A 22703-nucleotide genomic window follows, 5' to 3' on the forward strand; every position below is an offset into this window, starting at 1 on the left:
GTTACACTCTTGGTCTCATAAACCAATGTCCCTGACTATCGGTCTCTTGTCAAAACCAAACCCAAACCTCTTGTGACTTCTCTGTTACATACACAGGATCCTCTTCCTCCATTTTATCCAGTGTCCCTGGGTGTGGGGCATGTCACGGTCACTTCCTAGATACGAGCAGTTCCTCTCTCTCCTGTCCTGTGACCTTCCATGGTACTCACCCAAATTCCTGTCTCCAGTTTATGGAAATGGGCTCCTCCCTCCTCTGAAAACATTCCTTCTGAGGGACTTTCTCTGAATTCACCTCCACGAATCAGACTTTTATTTTGTCTTGTCTTTTTTACCCTCTTTAACCCTGGGTGCCTCGTTTCCATCCCCACTTACACCTAACCCCCAGGTGCAACCCCAGATTCCCCACCTCCACTGCCCCACACAGAGTCCTCCGCCCAGCAGTTAGGGGACTCGACAGTGAAAGCGGACTGCTCATTACAGGCTGTTTAAATCTCTTTTCTATGCACCAATTCAAGGAGAAAAGTCCATGATTCCCTCCTATTCAAACAACACAGAAAGAGCAGCGCGGACCCCTTTGCAAACAGCCTCCCTCAGGGTATTTGGTGTCACGCTCCTTCTGGTTGCTCTGTGCCTCCTCTAAGATCTTCCCTTACTGGTACTTCTCCCCAGCCCCATGTAGAGCTTTCCGAGTCTCTTGAATGACTTCAAGTGGGACCCAGACTCAAGTGTTTGTTCATGCCGTGAATTCCTCTCCTTCTTGGGAGATCCACTCCTACAGGGAACGTCCCTTGACCCCCAGCCAGAGGAACAAAAGCTCAGTCTCCTGTGTCTCTCTCCTCCTCCAAAAAGGGGTCCTGCCTCTTCCTTCCCCTACACTGGTCCCACTGCCTCATTCAACATTACTCTCTGTCCTTGATTATGAGGTCAAGTTCGCCTTGGGGCAACCACTTACCTTCTATGAACACCTCAGTCTGCACTGCTTTCTGACCTTCATTATGAGGTCATGTTCACCTTGGGGCAACCACGTGCCCTCTGTAAATGTGATTGGCCCGTCTTTAAAGTTGGGTGGCCTCCAGAGGGAAGTTTTGACCCCTCCCCAGTCGCTGGGGTCTGGGCTGTCCTCAGTGGAGACCCAGGTCTTCCAGCGCAGTTTGCATCCATTGATCAGAGGCTTGCCCTAGCAGAGTCTCCCCCTTTGTGGCTAAAACCAAAAGCTGAATTTGACTCTCTAAGCCTGTTCTGTGTCTAAGCCCCAGGCTCCTGTTCTCCCTGATTCCGTTTCTGAGGATCTTCTCCCACGTGGAGACTGGGTAGTGTAGAAAAACCAAAAACCAAAAACCAAACACCACATCCTGTGGAACTGCTCTAAATGTGACCCCCAGACACTAGACACAGCGGAAATGCGTGTTCTTCTGCAGTCTGAGGAAGAGGAAATGCCGCTGGAAGCACAGCACCCTCTCCGCAGCTACTCTGATACAGTGAGAGCTGTTCTGCCAGCGGCTAGGAAGGAGGTGGAAGTCCCCTTTGTTCAGGCATTTTTGCTCTGGAAAGACAGGAAAGAGCTATGTTCCAAATGCATCCTATGCCTGGTGTCTGGAGCTCCGCCCCTTGCTGAACTACACTGCCCTCTAGTGTTAAACCTGTTAAAGCCGAGAAAGAATAGGGACCCTCCAGTGGTCTTCCTTTGTGATCGGGAAGTTAAATTGAGTCTGGGTCAGCGATATGAATAGTAGACGACAGGATGTGCCCAAACTTGAGCCAATGTCAGCCTAATTGCACAATATTCTGCTTTTGTACACTGCAGCTTTTGGAAAACCCACATGCTGGTACAAGCAGTTTTGGGGGGAAATTGCAAAGTAGATAAGGCAAAGTTCACCTTTAAAAAAAAAGACACCAGTGTGTGTTGTGCCTATAAAAGCTTTGGTAAAGGTAGTTGAAAGTATTCGTTGTTAATCGACTCATAAGACTTCCAACCAAATTGAGCTCAATTATCTTAAAAGCAAAAAAGGCGCCTATTCAAATAATGTAAACTTGTAATAGATATCTCCCAGGACCCCACCCTGGCTTGGAATATGGCTTAGAAGAACCTAGTAATAATTCTAGGAGAGACTAGGACAGGTTTTGAGAAAGAGTGAGTACTAAGAAAAGCTGGAAGTGTCGTTGCAGATGACCTGCACGTGAGGAAAGTGAGTGTCCAGTAGGAGAATCAGCTGGGCCTTCCGCTGACCCCACCTGAAATCGCAATAGTCCCATGAATGAGTAGGCCAGAAAAATTTTCTGGGATTTGTCCAAACGAATAAAATCAGGCCAGCGCAAGGCCATCAATTCTTCTAAGGTAGCAACCATTGGCTAGGAGCCTAAGAAAAGAATTGTCAGCATCTTGAAATGACTGAGAAGACGCCTGCATGAGCACACTATGTGAGACGTAAACTCATACACAGGGCAGCCCATACTAAAAGACAATTTCTCACAGGCTACATCAGACATTCAGAAAAATCCAGACGTCAGTGCAAGAGCCCGAAGAAGCTGCGATAGACCAGATGGTTATTAAGCCAAATGCAAACTTTTCTAATAAAAACAGACAGCAAGAGGCTCGAGTCAGAGGAACGCAAAACAAGGAGAGGCGCTAGACATGCACGCACGCCCTGGCCAACACAGCTCATCAGCACCCATCCACTGCCCCCCTGGTTCTGAGAGACAGGGTGTAACGTGCTATGTGTGTTGGCATTTATGACACTGGGCAAAGAAGTGCCCGAACAGAAATGAGTTTCCAGACGGGCCATGCTATTATTAGAAACAAACTGGCCACGGCGGCACTCCATCCTATGGGGAAGACCCAAGAGAAGAGCCATGCGCTGGCAAGCTGGTTAATGCTAACCAAAGACTGAAGCTGCCCAGGAGGCTGGCCCAGCAGCAAAGGATTGCCAGAACTGCTCGGAAACTCCAGGTGTGCCGGATGTGGCAGGTAGGCAGTCTTTAATTTTTGGTGGTGCTGTTTACTGTCTCTGAACCTTTTCCCTTGGATTCCAAGGAGTTGCTTGGCACTCAAAATTAATTTATTATCTCCACTGGGCTTGGAGACTGCAATCCTCAGGGCAAGTGAAAAAAAAAAAAAGAGCATTAAAACCTAGCCCTCGGGAAACACAAGAAACTCAAATGAACTGGAAAACATGTACTGTCAGTAGCTCTCTGACGTTTCAGAATCGCCTCATGGCACCCCCAGGTTTAAGCCCCATACAGTGCTATATGGGCACCCTTTCTTCCTACCAGAGCTGGTTCTAAATGCCAGTGTCCTTACCAAAGCAAAATGCCATTCATGTAGCCCAATGCCAAGACACATTCGTCAAAATGGGCTTACCCATATCCAAGGGGAACTGCCCAACTTTAGCCTTGCTTGAGACCTAGTTCTTATCAAACTTAAAGAGCTGGGTCCCCCAAATCGCAGCTCTGGTCAGCCTGGAAGAATCCTTTCTCAGTAATTCTATCTAACCCCAACTGCCATTAAAAATCCCAGGACTGAGTGTGTGGATCCACCTCTCACCGGTCCCAGAGCTTTGAGTCAGCCATGTATCAGTTGAAACCAACCAGTCCTATTTTGCCCTAACCATACTTGGCTCGCATAAAGCAGGGGGCTCACGCAGTTCACTGAAGGAAAACAACAACAAAAATTCTTTGAATGTAGTTCAACTCTATACGCCCACCATCCCTAAGCTTGGGCAAGTACGCTGGCACAATAGAACCTTAAAAATTTTTTTTATAAACAATAGCCTCCCCTAGGGTGGTATTGTTTATATCCCCACAGGGAAAGTGGGACCAGACTTCAACCCAGTGCCACAAGGTGTGAATGCAATATCCCAGCGTGGTGTAGGGAACCAGTGGAGAGGTCTGGGAGGCTGGCCCCAGCACCATAAATTAAGTGGATTCCTGCCCCTCCCCCCAAAAGCATTTGTTTCAAAGGACGACATTGACTCTGCAGCTCCGGGAGATGGACATATCAGATCAGAGCACACGGAAGCAGATGAAGGGGCAGGAGAAGAGAGTGGAACACAGCCTGGTCCACCAGACCGTGAGGATGATTTTCCTGAGTAGAGCAGCCAGTCCACAGAGAGAACAACATGGCTGGCCCCACTATAAGACATGATGTCACTCAGTGACTAAGGGCGATGCAGGGGACTGCACCGGAGACACAGTGTGGGAACTGCACCTGACCTGATCCCACCACACCGAGGCAAAGCACTGGGGGAGTGCAGCGGAACAGCAAGGGAATGGAGTGGCAAGGTCCCCAGGGAATGTTGAAAGTGGACTTTGGGGCCAGGGCGTGGTGCCCCAACAGACTGGACTGGAAAACGCTCCTAAGGGCCAACAAACGATCCTTGAAATAACTACAAGCTTTTCTGCTGTGAAGTGTTTTGTTTTGTTCTTTGTCAGTGGTTTGTTGCTATTGTTTTGTTGTCTGGTTGTGTACTGTTGTTTTGTTTTCCTCTGTCTTGTTTTCGTGCATGTTAGTGCCTCCACAGGTCTGTCTAAATAGGACAGGCTGGATGAACTATCTGGAGGAAAAACAATGGGACCAACAGTTCCAAGGGGGTGGGGGGCGTGGGTGGGAGGGTAGAGGGGTAAGGAAGTGGTGTCAACAAACACAGGGACAAGGGAACAACATGGAACCCAAAATGGTAGTGAAGTGGGAGTGGCAGGCCTGGTGGGGAATGATCAAGGGAAAGCTTGCATAGAGAAGAGGTATAGCTGTAGCCCAGGTGGGGACGGAGCATGGTGGTAGGGCAGGAGGAAAGTCAAGGGAGATGGAGGAAGGAGCTGGGAGTCAAGGAGCATTTATGCAGGTCTAGACAAAGGCATGTACATGCAAATATATATATGAGGATGGGGAAATAGATCTACGTGTCTACATTTATAGGTTTAGTATTAAGGTGGCGGAAGGACCTTGGGCCTCTACTCAAACACTCCCTCAATGCATGAATACTTTCTTTTATTAAATTTGCACTCTATGATGCTCACTCTCCCGACACAACTGCTGAAGCCAAAGTGGGTGAACAAGTAAATGTGGTGAAGAAAGCTGATGGTGCCCGGCTATCAAAAGAGATAGTGACTGGGGTCTTAAAGGCTTGAAGATAAGCAAGCAGCCATCTAGCTCAGAAGCAACAAAGTCCACATGGAAGAACACACCAGCCTGAGTGAGCGAGTGGTCCCAAAGGGATCAGTTATCAGCCATCAAAGAACAAAAATCATATCACTGGCTGCACACCTCCATGATACAATCAATCGCCAAAAGAGATAGTGTGTGGGGTCTTAAAGGCTTGAAGGTGAAGAAGCGGCCATCTACCTCAGAAGCAATAAAGCTTGCATGGAAGAAGCTCACCAGCCTGTGTGATCACGAGGTGCCAAAGGGACCAGGTATAACGCATCATGCAAAAAAAAAAAAAAAAGAATATATATATGTGTGTGTGGGTGCACATATATATACCATAGTGAATGAAGGGGGATGTGCAGAGTGGAGACCCGAGGCCCACGTGTCGACCACTGGAGATCCACTCATAGAGGGGTTTAGTAGAAGAGATGGGTCAGCCAGGGTGCGATGTAGTACCGATGAAGAACACAGCTTTCCCCAAATCCTGGATGCTTCCTCCCACCAACTACCATGATCCGAATACCACCTTGCAGGACTGGATAGGGCAGAGGCTGTACACTGGTACATATGAGGGCTGGAGGCACAGGGAATCCAGGGTGGCTGATACCTTCAGGACCAGGGCTGTGAGGGGTGATGCTGGGAGACTGGAGGGTGAGTGGGTTGGAAAGGGGGAACTGATTATAAGGATCCACATGTGACCTCCCTGGAGATGGATGGCAGAGAGGGGGGGGGAGGGAGACTCCGGATAAGGCAAGATATGACAAAATAACAATGTATAAATTATCAAGGGCTCATGAGGGAGGGGGGAGAGGGGAGAGAGAGGGAAAAAAAGAGGACCTGATGCAAAGGGCTAAAGTGGAGAGCAAATGCTTTGAAAATGATTAGGGCAAAGAATGTATGAATGTGCTTTATACAATTGATGTATGTATGTGTATGGATTGTGATAAGAGTTGTATGAGCCCCTAATAAAATGTTTAAAAAAAATTTTTTTAGTCAAGTTGTGTTAAGAAACCAAGGCGACCTGCACTGAATTGTTACCTTTTATCTCCTTACAAGCAAGTGTCCCCCGGTAGCACATGGATTCTCCCCTTTTAAATTATGTTTGGCAAACCTCCCCCACGAGTCCTTAGTCTGTCGGAGGTATCAGCAGAACAATGCGCTCTGCTCCCAACAGCTGGCCGCCCTGGGTCTCACCAGGTTAAAGACCGTCACCCCTGACCGTACACCACTCCCAGCCACCCTTTTATGCCTGGCAACTTTGTTTTCATAAAGAATTCAGAAAAAGAGGCGCTGTAGTCTCCTGCACAGGACTTGGCAAGTTATTGTAACCACCACTACTGATGTCACAGGTGCCGGTCAAGCAGCATGGGCCCGCTGCACACAAGGCAAACCAGCCAGCACATCCACTGGGGTTGCTGGTCCTGGCCATGAACCCTTCCACCCAAACTCCAGGGAACCCGTCCCTGCACGTCATGCTTCTCCTGCTGTGGCTCCTCCCAATAACTGCCGCCCCCTACGTTAGAGCTTCCTATCTCTTTCCCCTCTCGCTCTGTACCTCAGAATATAGAGCGCTGATGTCTCCTGGGCCCCCGTCGGGGGCACTCTGTCCCTAAGGTTTCCTATCTAAAGATAGCAAAGACAGCTGCTTGCACTTGCAAGCCCTGCCCCCTTCCCACATAGGAATAGCAGTTTAGCCGCCCACCGAGCAAGCTCTGCCAGAGTTGTAATGGGTCAAGGCCCAAACTGACTGCAGGAAACAGTTTTTTTTTTAAAATGCCACCCTCTTTTTAAAATGTGTAGAGGAAACCCTCCCCAGCTTACAATCCTGCTTGCCTTTCCAACGTAACTAAGAAACAATTTCTTTGACATTGCACCCCCACTCTCCTCCTACCTCCCAAACGAAACCAAACCCGGTGAGAGAGTTCAGTTTTATTGTGCCAACCTGACCGATAAACACATGTGGGATTAATTGAGGGCGGAGAGATAACTGGCTCAATGATCCTCACCTTTCTAGTTCTCCAGGCTCTTGCTTTCTGATGGTTGGACCAGGGTGCAGCTGCCTTAGCAAGTTCCCTGCTTCAGCTAGCAAGGCTCACTTCCTGCAAGACATCCCTGAGGAGAAGCCACATGGACCTACCCTGATGCAGCCCTGGGTGCTGGAGCAGTCGTGTGGAGACCTCTGCCAACACTGAAATGCTTACACGTTCTCTGACTCGGTGCTCCTCCTGCAGTCGGCGTCATTGTGTCTGTGGAGGACTCTGTAGATTAGTGTCGGACACATGTGCTAATGTTGGACTTATGGGCTTGGACAGCACTTGTGGAGTTGTGTTTTGATGTGCACTAACCCTTTATATAAAACAGTCTCTTATACATATGAGTTTCTGTGTATTTGTTTCCCTAATTTACCCAGACTAACTTGCCTGCAATACTGGTTTAAAGCACAGCGTAGCTGGAACTGAAATGCAAGACACCTATCCCGTGACTTAGTACAACTAGTACCCCAGATCTATGTGTCAGGAAGGCCTCAAGCTCATAACCCCGTAAGCCCCCGCCCTGAGTGTGCAGTGCCTCTCATGGTCCCCTTTCCCTGGGGTTCCGTGTCGCAGGGTCTGCAGCTTGGGGACTGCTGCCTTGCTGAAAGGTGACGCTCATGTACACCTGCTCTCTGAAATCATAAATGCAGATGTCAGCACCCCACATCTTCCTCTAGAATTACTAAATCAACAGCTAGCTCCCCTGGCTGAAGTAGTAGTACAAAATTGCTGGTGTCTAAATACACTCTTTTTTGTCCCAAGGTGGTTTGTGTACAGCCCTTGGAGAAAGTAGTTGTTTTTTAAGCTAATAAATCTGGCACGATCACGAATATAGCGTAACAAGTAACAGATAATATGGAGTGAAGACAAAGATGTAGAGGCTCATCAGTCTTGGCATCCATCACGATGTGACAACCCCGCGGTTTACCTCTTTACTAACAGGAACAACCGGACCCTTTTTATAATCCTATTACTGCCTGTGTGTGTCACTGTCTCTTTAAGTTCATACAGACGGGAATCAAGCCTGAAAAACTATTCATTGTTGAGCATTCCTGTGACCCAGTAGGTTAGAAAGAAAGTGTTTTCTTGGCAAAGTAAGCTGCTAAAAGATTTTAGAAGTCAGGAACGGGAGTGGGGGATGTAGTACCCCACCACAATGAACTCCAGGGTCACCGTACCAGGTCACCTGAGTGTAGCCGTTTTTGTGGTAAGGCAGGGCCACTTTGCAGCTATTGTAACTCTGTCACTGCTAGCCCGTTACCATTCATTGCTGACGGTCCTTGTCAACCCATTTATCTGGTAAGTTCTCATTTCTCGTAATAGCATGACACCACCTGCCCTGTTGCTGTTCATTCCGGAGTATAAAAAAAACACCTTTTAATCATTCCAGGGCACGAGCCTATCTGGCAGTAGCCAGCAGTCAAGGCGTATCCATCTTTTACTTTCATGTGGGTTTTGTTCCAGCCCTACAGGCACGTAGGTGAAGGGAGAAGTTTCTAGTCAGGACCAATAACATATGCCAAGGTTCAGAGGCTGGTGAGGCTGGCTTGCGTCTGGTGCAGACAGGAAGGTATGCCATAGAGGTGCCAGTAAAATACGGGGCAAGCAATGAAATGTGAATTTTAAATGAACAGCGAATAATTTTTTTTAGTATAAGTATATCCCCAAAAGTAGTTGGAATGTAGTTGTGCAAAATATGATCTATATTTTTTACCAAAAATCCACACAGCAGGGAATTAAATATAAATATACATATATATACTCATATATAAAATTTAATTTAGATTTAGAATTTTATTATTAATTGGAAGTTAATACATATATCCTATCACTCCATAGTTCAATCACATCAAGTAGTGTTATATAATTGCTGCCACGGTTTCAAAACATGCCTTTCCTTTAACCCAGCCCCAAACCCCTCTCCCTGCCCCGAAACCCCTGTTCTACTTGCTGTTCCTATAGGTTCATCAATCCTGCGGTTCATATCCCAAAAAACAAATAAGACAACTTCAAGACGGTAATTCCCCAATGACATAACAGCTCTGAGATAAACCCTAACGTGAACAAAAAAATAGAAAACATACGAATCCTATGCTTTCTCTGGCAACATGCTGCGAGACAGGACCCCAGGATGTCATCCTTTTGGTACCTTATTTCCTGAAACACTGTCATTCCCAACTCTCCACCACGCCCCCCGGCTCCCTCCCCCCCCCCCCCCACACACATACAGAGGAGTTTGCAACTCTGCATCCCGGTCAAGAGAATCCTAAAAGTTTCTCCAAAGAGCCAGTCCCCACTGGCTGGCAGAGAGAGTCAAACACATCTGCAGTCTTTGTTTAAAGGCATGACCAACCTTGAAATGAAACACAATAACTTGTTGTTTGTGACTTGCTCTTTGGTAATCTAGGACACCCGGGGTGGTTCCGGAAGAGGTGGGGGAGTGGCTAACTGCACTCTGAGTCTCTGGACTGAGAAGGATTGATTTAACTGTGTACACAGGTTCTGAAGACCAGAGCTGGTGGGTTGTGAGCTAAGCAGGGAGCAGCGCTTTGTGCGGTGAGTACTGATGTAATCTACCTTCACATGCTATTCCCTGGCCTCACTTGTCGAGAGCTAGAGAAAGATGACAAAACGGTGTCTTTAGAACAGGTGAGACCCTGTTTGTGGACTCATTGGACCTGTTCGGTGTGGGTCAGCGAGTTTTGGTGTGTGTGAGTGTGAGACTGATTGATCTCTGCAGCAATGTGAAGCATGAAGCATGTAGAGAAGAAGGACAGGAGAAAGATGAGCTACATTAGAGGGAAAGGAATCGTTTCAGGTTTCATGAGAGCATGTCCAGGGCCAGAGGGAGTATACACATTTATGGTACTGTTGCTTATCCAGTAGAAACGACTCGATATTAACAGAAGCCAACACGCATTTGCTCTACATTTAAATTTGTTTGGCTGGCTGGCGAGAGGGACAGGAGTCTAGGTGTTTCTTTGCCTCTGCTTTCCCCTTGGGCCTCTACCTCCTACTGAGAAAAAGCCACCCCTGCCCACCTAATTAATGCCCGGGCCCTGAAATGAATCCAGCCCTGTAAGAAATGAGCTGCTCTGGTGGTGTCACGAACTGGGAAGTTGGCCGCCAAACACAAGAGCAGCTTGTGTCCTTGAGCCCTTCTGTGGGAGAAAGAGGAGACTGTCTGTTCCCATACAGACTGAGTCTCAGAAAAACGGAATCCATCGCAGTCCGAAAGGACCTGGGGCTTGGGTTGGGTTTGGGGTTGGTTTCCTAAGAAACACTCAGTGACAATGTCCAGTTGAGATGCCACTGGCCAGGCAGGGTTTTGTAGGTGTCGTTCTGCCCCAAGATGAAAGAGGGGTTTATAGCGAAGGGTGATCTAAAAACTTGTAGGTCGGTCAAGATAGGTAGAGATTTTAATCTTCTAATGTGAGAGAAGCTAGATTTATAACCAAACAGAAAGGACAATCATCCCTTTCACGTGAATTGCAGTTTTCCAAGTTCAGCCAGTACGCCTTTACCTCTTTTTTCCAGTATTTCCTAACCCTCTCCGTCAGCCAGGTTCAACAGTCCCCGGCTCATGAGGCTCTTTCCACATCTCTCTGGCTCCGTCCTAACCCGTGTCGCTCATGGCACAGTTCCACTGGTTTGTGTCAATAGTGGGGGATTGGGTCTGATCATCGCACCACAGCTGCACGGTGTTATTTGATGTTTCTAACATACTCCTGCTCCTAAACGAAGTTCAAACGAGGCAGTGGTACAGCGGTCGGGGAGTCTGACTGTATCCGGCAGTGCCCTCACATCACACCTACCATGCTGAGGGAGAACGTGTCACCGGTCTGTCCCCCATGAGCCCACACGTTAGTGGGGACACAGATGTGTACATGAGTAGCTATAGACTCCTATGTGGGCTGGGACAATTCCAAATTGAGCTGTACTCTTGTCAATAATGAAATAAGCCCCGCGAAACTATCATAGTGCTCCCAGACTTCTGGATATCTTATCATTAAGTGTTCCTCGGCACGCCAGGCTCCATGATCCCTTGGGAAAGCCCCTTGTAGTTTCCCAAGAACGTCACCCACTTCAAAGTAACCGATAGTGGAGGTTTAGCCTGAAAACTTCTCTTTCCCAAGACTGGAGTCTCCATTTTTGCATATTCCCTGTAGCCTGGCCTTCTACCCTGTTGTATAATCTTCAACAATCAGGTACTGTATCATCTTCCAAAAACATTAGCTGCCCACTCTTTGAGCCCAAGGCTGCCAAGGGCACCGAAGCAAACCTGCTTTGTGACCTTCTCATCCGTTGCTCTGAACTGCCTGCCCCTTTGCAAATGTCCCCGTCTTTCTCTCTCTCTCTCTTGCTCTGAATAAATCCCCCAGGTTGGCCTGCTTTTACCCCTACCCTAGGAATGGATTTGCTCAACGACAGCACTACTGGATTCTGGCTCAGCTTTGCCACGAATCCATGTCCTGGGCGGTGAATCTCAGTGCCCTGGTCATTACACGATGAGGGCATGATTCTACTTTTTGCCATCTGACACAGCCGTCCTCTATTTTCTTGTAACACCAATTGTCACAGAACAGTCAGGTCTTTGGAAGGTTACCATGTTGACAAATGGGGAGTGAATGTCCAATGTATCAAAAACACTGGGCCAGGAGCAGGAATAGGATTCTCACATTGGTTCTGCCATCAAAGCCTCCTACCATGAGCACTAGCACCTGGGTCTAAAAGGGAAACATGAGAAGATTTGAAGGCATCTCATATTGCTGACCACGGATCAGTGAGAATTGGGGCAAGGAAGACCATGGTGGGACTCTTCCAACCTGCCATGAAGAAGCCACAATTTCCAACCTTCTGTGTGGTTGGTGCTGTTCAAACGTGCATCCTAAAGTACATCATTGTCTTATTCCTTTATCCACTCATTCTTTCATTCAGGTTGAGAGAAAACCACATCTCTGCTACCATGGCAGGAAAGCCCATGCTTCATTACTTCAATGGACGAGGCCGCATGGAATCCACCCGCTGGCTCTTGGCCGCAGCTGGAGTTGAGGTAGGTTCTGAGCCAGGTTATGGACGTCCTTCTAATAGTGTCTGTCCCAATGTGCTTTTCTCACACAAGGCAGGAGACTTCCATATTAGATGGTCTGGCAGTAGTGTGTGCCTTCAATAAACAGATCATGATACTGGCAATCGAAGGTAATCCATGTAATACACGATACAAGTTATGCAAGGGGCAAAAGCACACGGTCATCTGAAAGTAAATCATCCAACAAAATTAGACACCATTTCCAGATAACTCTGCAGAAACTTAGTAAAGAAGGGAATTTCCTCAAGCAGTTAAAGGTCACTGCTGCTCTCCCCTGCCCTCCACTACTCTCACTCTCAGTGAGAAAAGACTGCCCCCACCAGCCTCACCCCTGTAAGATCAAGCACGGAACAGGAAGGTGCCCTCGGTCTCGCCACATCCGTTCACATTGTATTAGAGCCTCTGTCCAGGGAAATTCAGCAAGAAAGGGACATAAAAGGCTTCCAGATGGGAAGTGAAGAAGCATCCGCATCCCTATTTGCAGATGACATGATCTGAATCCAGAAGGGCTCCTGGAAAGTAAAGCAATGTGTTGCGGATCCAGGCAGCATTCACCTGGATGGATCTCAGAATCGGGTTGAATTATAAAGGCCAGATACAGATGAGTATCATTCCACTTTAAATCTCCATTTATTAACTCTACCAAGGGAAATCTAGATGAGTAGCCTATTTGTGGTTGCCAGAGAGAGGTAAAGGAGTCCTGCTGGTTACACATGTTGAGCTGCTAACCACAAGGCCAGTGGTTCAAACCTACCTCCCAGCTATGTCCTGGGAGAAAGGTGGGTCTCTGTGCCTGGGAAGATTTACTGCTTTACAAATGCTAAGGAGCAGCTCTAGTCGCCCCTTTAGCATCAGTGTGAGTCAGAATGGGCTCAATAGCAGTACTGTTGGTAGGGAGGATTGACTATGAAGGTGTATGAGAGAATTTATCGGGGAGAAAGCAAAGTTCTGTGCCTTGATTTCTGTGATACAGTTGAATGAGTGCTTACCTATTGTGAAACTTCATGGCACCCGGTCCTGAAAAGGATTATCTTCCATGTAAATTTTTCCTGGATAAACTTGATTGAACCACCTGTTACCAATTACCGAAAAGAAGACAGAGGTGTAACTAAGTAACATGTTAAATCCCTGCTTCAGGGCGCCTGGCAATGAAGGAAACAGTGTCCATCACCACCAGCTCAGCAGGGTGCTCCTTGTTAAACATACTGGAAAAATAGTTTGGCGTGTATGCAGCAAACAGACACAGGACCATAGATGTTATTAAAGAATTACCGTGGTGAATTTTCAGGTGTGGTAATGAATGGAGGTTATTTTTAAAGTAGTTCCATGTTCTAGAGCTGTATAATGAAGGACAAAGTTTTACATGAAATGATTACTATGGAGGGAGAGCAGCAGAGGTATAGATGATGATATTTACTTGAGTGGATAATTATGGAAGTTATGGGGACAAGTGATGGCTTCAATGGTTGGATTATAGACACTGGGAGGATCGTTATATCTGTAGCTATACTAAAAATCTCCAAGATATAACTATGCAACAAAAGAAAATGACCGCAATTAAGCTTACAATATAAATCACAACTGTGAAGGTGAGGGAGTCAGTAATTGTAGTTACCCCAAAAACCCACACCCTACAGTGCTTCTGAAACTGTAAATCTTTTAAATTAATTTATTAACTATTCCAAATCATTTTTTGGTAAAAGCTTTAGTTTTTATGCCTAAAAGGCCAATTATCCTCTAAAATGATAATCCAAATACTTTTATACTTCCCTTCTTACCTGTTTTTAAAAACTCATGTAATTATTATTATTTTTTATATTGTGGCAAGGTATGCAAAACAAAAAGTTCTCCAATTCAGCAACTTCTACATGTGTAATACAGTGCCATCGATCAGACTGTTGGGGTTGCACTATCATGTTGGAGTGCCTTTTCCAAATTCCTCTCCTCCCTGAACATAAACTCAGGGGCCCCAAACCAAAACTCTTCCTCTTTCACCCACGGTAGTAGTTTTCTTGATAAAATATTCACAAGGCATACTTTTCCATAGCGATACCACTTTTAAAAAGAGTGTATATACATCAATGCAATCCATTCTAAAGATCCTTCCCCCTCCCGCATTCATTGTTTGCTCCCCAATAGACCTCACCTGCGCCACTGCCCACAAATGATTTCATTAGGAGCTAATGCAGACATCATCTCAAAGTTCAATCATATGAAGCAGTATTGTATAATCAGTACCACAATCAATTTCAAAGCATTTCTTCCTCCTTGTGCTCCGTGATATCAGATTCCATAGGGACCCCCGCTTCCCCTGCTGAACCTACTCCTCCCCTGACATACCCCTGCCTCCTCTGCCGTACCCCTGCCTCCCCTGCCGTACCCCCACCTCTCCTGATGTACCCCCGCCTCCCCTGCCGTACCCCCGCCTCTCCTGATGTACCCCCGCCTCCCCTGACGTACCCCCGCCTCCCCTGATGTACCCCTCCAGTACCCCCGCCTCTCCTGATGTACCCCCGCCTCCCCTGATGTACCCCTGCCTCCCCTGCCATACCTCTGCCTCCCCTGCCGTACCCCTGCCTCCCCTGACATACCACCGCCTCCCCTGCCGTACCCCTGCCTGCCCTGCGGTACCCCCACAGGAACCCTCACTCCAGTCACTGCCTGGGCTTCATATACTGAAAACAGAAAATTATATAGTAGAGAGCCAAGGGAACTACGAACGATGACAGACGACAGACAACACAGATAAGCCCTCATGAAAGAAAGTAGAGGAAGAAAACCCCGAATAACAGCTACTACAAACCAAGCACAAAGGGTTTTGGAAGGGACATCAGATGCCAAGGTGTTAATCATTGAGATCCGATCTCTCATTTTAATCTGCCATCTTCGCCTCTCCAGGACCAGGCCACTCCCTCCCTCAATGCTGTGAGCCAACAGGCCCAAACAAGCCAACAAAATCTAAGTGGCGCGACCTCTGGTCATTTCCTCTTCCTAAATGAGTAACCTGTTTGCGCACAGCCTCCCTTGCGTTCCATGGTTAGGTTGGCTCCGTGGGGAACCCCGTACAGAATGAGCTCCTCCCAGGAAGATGGAGCCGAGGGCCAGGTTGAGAGCATCCTGAAGTCCCAGCCTTGGAGGGAGAGAGTGGAGGGCTGGGGACTTCCCGGTGGCCTGCTCAGAGCTCCCAGATCCTCCGTGCCCCAAGTGTGCCCATCATAACCCCATTACTCACTCCCGCTGGCCTCCACCCACTTCACATACAACACCCCCCCCCACCTACTACAGCCCCACCGCAGATTAAGGCCCACCCACAATCCCATCGGGCTGTTTTTGAACTAGGCCCTCTGTAAACTGTGACCACACAAGGGGTGCCTGTGCCTGGCCTGACCTGTGGGGTTGGGTAGTACCTTTGCAAATGCTACACCTGAAGGACGAAAACGAGCCCGTACTCACACTCAGATGAGGACACTGGGGTCAGCAGAGGTTCACGAATGAGCAAAGGTCACAGAGTGAAAAAGGTGAGATGCAAACCCAGGAAGACAAATCAGAAACCAAGCTGTCTGGGTCAGGAGTGGTGAAACTGCACAAGGCCCTCGGTTTATGGGCAATTCTGCGTCTCCTACATGTTCCCTGGGAGGAGATAGAGAATTGCAGGAATGGAAGCCTGACAACCAAGGGAACCTATTTTGCCCTGAGGGAAGCTGCTCTGGAAAAGGCGAGCAACATTATGGCCAAGACTGTAATTGGTGGCAGACATTTGAATGGCCCCCAGTCCAGAGAGGAAGAGCTCTGGTGGAATGTTTACACAGCAGGCTGCCATCTCTAAGGTCCGCAGTTCGAAACCAGTCCTCGGGAGAAAGATGGAACTTTCTACTCCCATAAATAGTTACAGTCTCAGGAACTCAGAGGGTCTCCTATCCAGTCCTATCTTGATAGCGGTGAGTTTGGGTTTGAGTTTGGCCCAGTGGTGTACCCTACGATGGAGACACACACAGTCGTATCCTCATGGGACCTGGAGAAACTGTCCCAAGATGCTCAACCTCCTGAAGAAACATAAGCTCCCTAGGCTCTTCCCCCCAAGGGCATTCTCCTCCCCAATTCTCACCTAAGGTCAAGGACAAGATGGAAGTGTGGGAACTTCAGGAAGCAGTAGCCAGCTGCTGCGCCCAGGTCCTTTGCTTGGTGAATCTGATCGAATGAATCCACAGGGCCACCATCAGACTCCTCTTGGCAAATTCACATACTTTACTTTCGCCAAATCAGTTTGAAAGCTCTATCACACCGCTGAATGTTGGAACAGGATGTTTTTCCTTTATTTTTCTAATTGTCTCTGTTTTTTCAGTTTGAAGAGAAATTTATAGAAACCGCTGAAGACCTGGACAAACTGAGAAATGGTAAGGGCACTTTCCAACACTCCGTGGGGAGGTTCCTTCCCAGAAGGCTGATGTGGAGGCTTTGACGCCTGGCAGTGCCTTTATGGGGTGGGAGAGAGGGAGAGAATTGCCTGAAATGTAAGGTGTGGGTCTGCCAGGGCATGTCGGACAGCTCTCTCAGAATAAGGATGGCTACACTTCTAGTAGTCTTTGCCCCAGAAACCACTTCTGTGCCCGCCTTTGCCCCACAACCTCCTCCCCGCATCCCCCACTCCCATGCCCTCCCCATCCCTGAGAAGTTTCTCACTTTGCTCTCACAAGCTTCTGTGCACCATGAAGAAGCCATAAATACTTTAGGATCCCACACTGCCGTGCTCCCAAAGATACACAGACATGAGCTTCGGACTGAAAGGAGGCAGCGGAGGTGTGGCAATGACCTTCTTTTCTCCATCCTTATGGCCTGTGACAAGGTGGTAAAAAGCAACAGATTGCACTCACTTCCATTGAGCCCAGGCTGACTCACAGAGACCCTCTGAAACAGGAGAGAACTGCCCCTGTGCATTGCTGAGGTTATAACTTTGTTTTTTTGAGCCTGTAGCTCTTTAGGGGAGAACAAAGTCTCATCTTTCTCCCGCAGAGCTGCTCTGGTTTCAAACCGCTAACCTTGGGGTAAGCAGTCCCAGAGGTCACCACCATATCACCAGGACTCCCAGACTGGTAAGAGCCTAGCGATATTGCAGGCTCGGCTAAAGGAGGTCATGTTGAACAGGTTGAGAGGCCAGAGGAGGGAGAAACTGAGCAATGAACATCATCTCGGGGCCAGGGAAACAGAGCCTGCCCAGCACTTGCACCCTGCCCCTGGTGTGATGGAAGGAGCTCCGAAGATTTTCCTACACAGAGACCCCCTCACTGTCCTTACCTGCCAGGAACACCACCTGCTAGAAAGACCATGAGCAGGATTAGGGGGTTTCCCATTTAAAATGGACCCTGGCTGGCAAACCTGCTGCAGTCACACCCAGCATCCTTCAAGCTTGTAACTTGCAGCAGAGTCAGCTTTATGTCTGGCTAGAAAATAATTAGATAAAGAAAATTAGAGAATAAAAATTAAAGAGGAGTTTGATCAGAAAAAAAGAAGGTTATTGTGAAGCTGAAAACCCAGAGTTGTTTCAGTTGATGTGTTACCTGGTCATCATGGTTTCTTTGGGTTTGCAGCTTCTGTCAGACCAACAAACTTAATGTTTCATGTTCAAAGAGCGCGATCCACACATCATTGCGACCTCACCTGTTTTTTTCTTTCGTTCAAAGATGGAAGCCTGATGTTCCAGCAGGTGCCCATGGTGGAAATCGATGGGCTGAAGCTGGCGCAGACCAGAGCCATCCTCAACTACATCGCCTCCAAATACAACCTCTATGGGAAGGACATCAAGGAGAGAGCCCTGTACGCCTCCTTTCCTCTTCTCCAATCAGCACAGAACGCGGGGACCACGTAGACGCCACCTGGGCTGCACAGAGCATGCTGGGCCTGCAGGAGAGGCTGGAGGGCAGGCGCCCAGGGCTGAGAGGGCCCCTGGCAGGGAATCCTGGCTCAGCAGCAGGCTAGGCCTTAGGCATGTTGAGGGAGGTCCGGCAGAGCAGAGGCCATTGAAGAAGAGGGGTGGAGAAGTAAGGGTTCACTCAGTTCGTGGCTAGGGCAGAGCCCAGCAACAGAGGTTTGCAGATACTGAGGACGTAGAAGGCAGAGAGAGGCCAAGATCATTCTGTAACATCTCAGGGTTCCAGGGTGTGCACATCAGCAGCTGCTGGGAAGAAGAACTAAGGTTCTGAGAGTCTGGGGAAGAAGGCTGAGGAGGGAGGGATCCAAGGAGCTGGTTCTCAAGTCCCACCCGGATCCAGTGATGAGGAGGGACCTTGCCAGTCAGAGGCTGGTTGACGTCGTTTGGTGAGAAGAGGGAGGGGACATGCCTGTCATGGTGGTAGCCTTGTGACCTCTCTCTTTAGAAGATGTCGGTGGCAGGTCTATTTCCATATATATCACAGAAGTGTTCGTAGGACAATTTTTGAAAGCTTAGGGACAGAATCTGGTGATACTTGCAGTGATTTTACCAATTCTTCCTTAGCTTTGACCTGCAACAGGTCACCCGGGTTCTCGGTTACCTGGTTTTGCTCATGTATTGAACACACATTAGACAATATGCATTGAACACACATGCATACAATATGTCAATTGTTAAAACAGAACGTGAAAATGATAGAACCATGACTAGCCCCCAAAGCACCCAGTAAAGGAGAAGCTCCTTCTGAGTGACGGAATCCCAGGTGGAGAACTTCTGAGTGACGGAATCCCAGGTGGAGACCTTCTGAGTGATGGAATCCCAGGTGGAGACCTCTGACAGCGGCCCCGTTTTGTCTTGCAGCATTGACATGTACTCAGAAGGGGTGGCGGATCTGGGCGAGATGGTCCTTCTTTTGTCAATAACTCCACCAGGGGAAAAAGAGGCCAAGATTGCCCAGATCAAAGAGAGAACTCTCAACCGTTATTTCCCTGCCTTCGAGAAGGTGAGTACCATCCGTGTGGTGCTTTGGGCAGCCCAGATCTACAGGGCAGCAGCCCAGACTCCACCGGACAGCATGAGACCAGAGGCTGGGCATGTCCGGCACATTATCCTTCATTCCAACAAATCTCCCCTTGATACTAAACAAAAACCCTTAATGCATGTTAGTCTTTATAAGATAAGTTATAAAAATTGACTGTGAAGACAATTTTGTCAGTTATACAGCCAAGGTGTAATTTTTCCAAATGTTTCAATTTCCTAGGAGCTCTTCTACAGTTCTCTAATTGACAGGATTTCATAGTCGTGTGTCGGGCTGGCCTTTGGAGCAATGAGTGGGTTCAGACCACAGTGTGCAGAACAGGATTTCGGTCTGAGCTGTTGTTGTCCTTAGATGCCATCGAGTTGGTTTCAACTCATAACAACCATCTGCTCCACAAAACTGAGCAGGGCCCCGCCTTGTACCATCCGCACAAGTGGTGCTAGGTTTGCGGCCATTGTGGCAGCCACTGTGCCAAGCCATCTCGCCGAGGGGCTTTTCTTTCCCCTCTCTATCTCTATGTTCCTAAGCATGATATCCTGACAAGCAGTCCAATGTACTTGAGATCAAGTCTAGCCATCCTTGCCTCTACTCCTTCCAAGTCATCCAGGGTCTCCTCCATAATATTTATTCAGGAAGCTTTCTTTAGAAGGGTTAGGGATTGGACAAATAACATCAACATGTCCTCCTACAGATCATCCGTTCATTTTTTCAACTAATGCTCCTTCATTCTTTGTAGCTCGGGCCCTATTCCAAGAGTAAGAGAGATTCAATAGTGTCTTAGGCTGGATTCTCTGGAGACCCCAAACCAGTGACACATATATATGAGTGTATACCTAGAAAGAGGTTTACATCACAGAAGGAGCGCTGGGCATGTGGTTGTTATGCTTTGGGCGAATCTGTGAGGTCAGCATTTCAAAGTCACCAGCCAGCTCCTTGGGAGAAAGAGGAGGCTTTCTACTCCTGTGAAGGGTTAGAGTCTTGGAAAACCACCAGGGCCATTCTACCCTGTCTTATACGGTCGCTATGAGTCAGAATTGATTTAGTGGCGGTGCATTTGTTTAGATAAAAGAAATGGAGTGCTCACAGGTATAAGCAGGCAAGTTCCAAGTCGGTGAGTCAGATGAATCCAGTAGGAGCTGGAGCTGAAGAACCCAAGATTGGCAGGTCAGATAACGGGCATCTGGCTGCAGAGGTATATGGCTACAAGCTGGCAGGCTGAGGGCAGTGCCTAAGACTGCCAAGCATTCTGGCAGCCCACTGGCTCATGTTCTCAGAATTGAAGTTTGGTGAAACGGATGCAGGATCCAGACCCAAGAAAAGGCAAGCAAGTTTTACCACAGTGTCCTTTTCTATTATACGTAAGGAGATCGCATCATTGGGGATTCATAGGTGGGCATTGCCAAACCACTGAGAAAGCTAGCCCAGCTAAGTGAAGACCAATCCGTAACTGTCACAAATGAGAATAAGATAAAAGGCCTTCATGGCTCTTGTGATGCTGAAAGTCTAGGATACAGTCGCGGAAGGCAAGCTCTACAGCACATGGCAGATTAAGGCAACTGTGATTAGAAATTCCAACAGCTCTCTCCATGAACATGTGTATTCTGGATGAGCTTTTTACATTTTAGCTTTGTATGAGGTAAGTCTGCAAAATTCTCCAAGCCGATCCAGTCTGAAAGCAGAGTTGCCAATATGGTAAACAATGGCTCATCTTTAGGTATTGACATGATGCGTGTGTTTTTTATCCTTAGTATTTTACTGGAATATTTAAGGGTATTTTACCTCTTTTCCTTATATTTTATTTGGAATAATTTACGATGGAAAATTTGAAGATGAATTCAAGTAGACAGAAGTTTATTTGAGAACAGAGAAAGATAGAGACTAGGAAGTGAGGAAGCACATTGGAAATGTAGATTCTGAAACAGCATGGTTCTGAAGAGACGCTGTCTGAGTGGGAAAGAAGAGGTAGGATCAAGCGCAACAGGAAGAAGGCGAGAGAGAGAAAATGATGGGGGAAAGAGAGAGAGAGAGAAAGAGAGAGAGAGAGAGAGAATGGAAAGAGAGACTCACCTGAAGTGTGGAGGCTGCATTATTTAAAAGTGGCTAGAAATGCATAGACCCCGTGTGAAGCAGGGGCTGGCCTTGGTCCCTGTGGGAGGTGCCTGGGATGGAGTGAGAGGGAGAAATGCCACAATGATGTGGGAAGGGAGGAGAACACTCTGGCCTGGCCTTCAGCTGAGGAGTGAGGAAAAACAGCTGAAACCCTCTCTGTCCCTGAGTCTGAAAGTCCCCAGAAGGAATAGGAGCATGGGAGAGGGGCTGCAGGGAGTCAGGAGAAACCCCTCCTGAGTGTGCAGCTCCTGGTGTGATGTCCTCTCGTGTTCCAGGTGTTAAAGAGCCACGGACAGGACTACCTTGTTGGCAACAAGCTGAGCAGGGCTGACATTCACCTGGTGGAACTTCTCTACTATGTGGAAGAGCTGGACTCCAGCCTGATCGCCAACTTCCCTCTGCTGAAGGTGACTGATTTCTGGGCATGGAGGCGATGGTCCATGCACTGGCGATGCTCAGAGCCACAGGCCTCACTCGCCCTCATGTCACCACAATCAGCTTCTAGGTCCTGGTTCTGACGCATGAAAAAGCCTTGTTCAGACAAGGACATCTGAAGGGCAGGGTACCCTCAAAGAGGATTTTACCCTGAGACAGAGCCAAGACTCAGCATCTGTCTGCCCATTCCTCTCTCCCATGGCTGCCTCTGGTTGCACTGCTCTGTGGGACTTCCTGCTCTCTCTCTGTCTGTCTGAGCAGGCCTCATTCCCGCTGATTTCCTGCCGGAGCTCTGGCCCATCAGTCAGATGTTGGGTCCCTCCCTGGACAGTTCTCCCTTCTCCAGTCCCTATCTCTCACTGACCAAATAAATTCCACCTGTCCCCAAGGGTTAGAGTTTTTTCATTTTATCTGGCTTCTTCATAACTCCATTGCTGTGTATTCCTTCCGTTGGTTGGACTCTTTATTGTTGTTGCCATCTGCAGACAGACATTATTCCTTGTATTGTGCAAGTGCAGTGAATGTACACGACGTCTCTAAGAATGAAGATGGGGAAGACTGGGAGATGAGGAAAGTCTTGGACAACGTAGCCTTCAGGGGGGGTGCTATCAAACAATGCTGCCTTCCTCTGATCTTGCTCTCTCTCTCTGGGTGTCTGCTTCTCATTTGGGTGCAGAGGGAGGGACACATTGGGGTGGGTCTTGGAGGGTTAAAGGTGGTCCTCTGGCTCTTCCCTGAGGCTGTGTTGTTGTCCCCTGCAGGCCCTGAAAGCCAGAGTCAGCAGCTTCCCAATGGTGAAGAAGTTCCTGCAGCCTGGCAGCCAGAGGAAGCCGCCCCTTGATGAGGAAAGTTTAGAAAAAGCCAGGAAGATTTTCAAGTTAAAGTAACGCAGGCATGGACGCTGAAAACATGCAGCACAAGTCTGAAAT

At 48.1% G+C, this 22703-nt stretch overlaps 2 protein-coding genes across 2 annotated transcripts in view; one reads left to right on the top strand and one right to left on the bottom strand.

The window, feature by feature from the left end:
* The window catches only part of TMEM14A (transmembrane protein 14A), a 248263-nt gene that overhangs the window by 122094 nt on the left and 103466 nt on the right, over window positions 1-22703 (bottom strand). The gene's annotated exons all lie outside the window — the stretch shown is intronic.
* On the top strand, window positions 12131-22661 carry LOC142452902 (glutathione S-transferase A2-like). Its single transcript, XM_075554063.1, has 6 exons — window positions 12131-12229; window positions 16608-16659; window positions 17944-18076; window positions 19053-19194; window positions 21615-21746; window positions 22536-22661. The coding sequence occupies exons 1-6, from the start codon at window positions 12143-12145 to the stop codon at window positions 22659-22661; spliced, it is 672 nt and encodes a 223-aa protein (XP_075410178.1). The 5' UTR covers window positions 12131-12142.

This window comes from Tenrec ecaudatus, chromosome 7 (genome assembly GCF_050624435.1).
Source record: "Tenrec ecaudatus isolate mTenEca1 chromosome 7, mTenEca1.hap1, whole genome shotgun sequence".
Classification (NCBI taxonomy): domain Eukaryota; kingdom Metazoa; phylum Chordata; class Mammalia; order Afrosoricida; family Tenrecidae; genus Tenrec; species Tenrec ecaudatus.

Coding starts and splice junctions, on each gene's coding strand:
- LOC142452902 (XM_075554063.1), top strand. CDS start 12,143: ATGGCAGGAAAGCCCATGCTTCATTACTTCAATGGACGAGGCCGCATG. Junction 12,230..16,607: donor TGGCCGCAGCTGGAGTTGAG/GTAGGTTCTGAG, acceptor CTGTTTTTTCAG/TTTGAAGAGAAATTTATAGA. Junction 18,077..19,052: donor GACATCAAGGAGAGAGCCCT/GTACGCCTCCTT, acceptor TTTGTCTTGCAG/CATTGACATGTACTCAGAAG.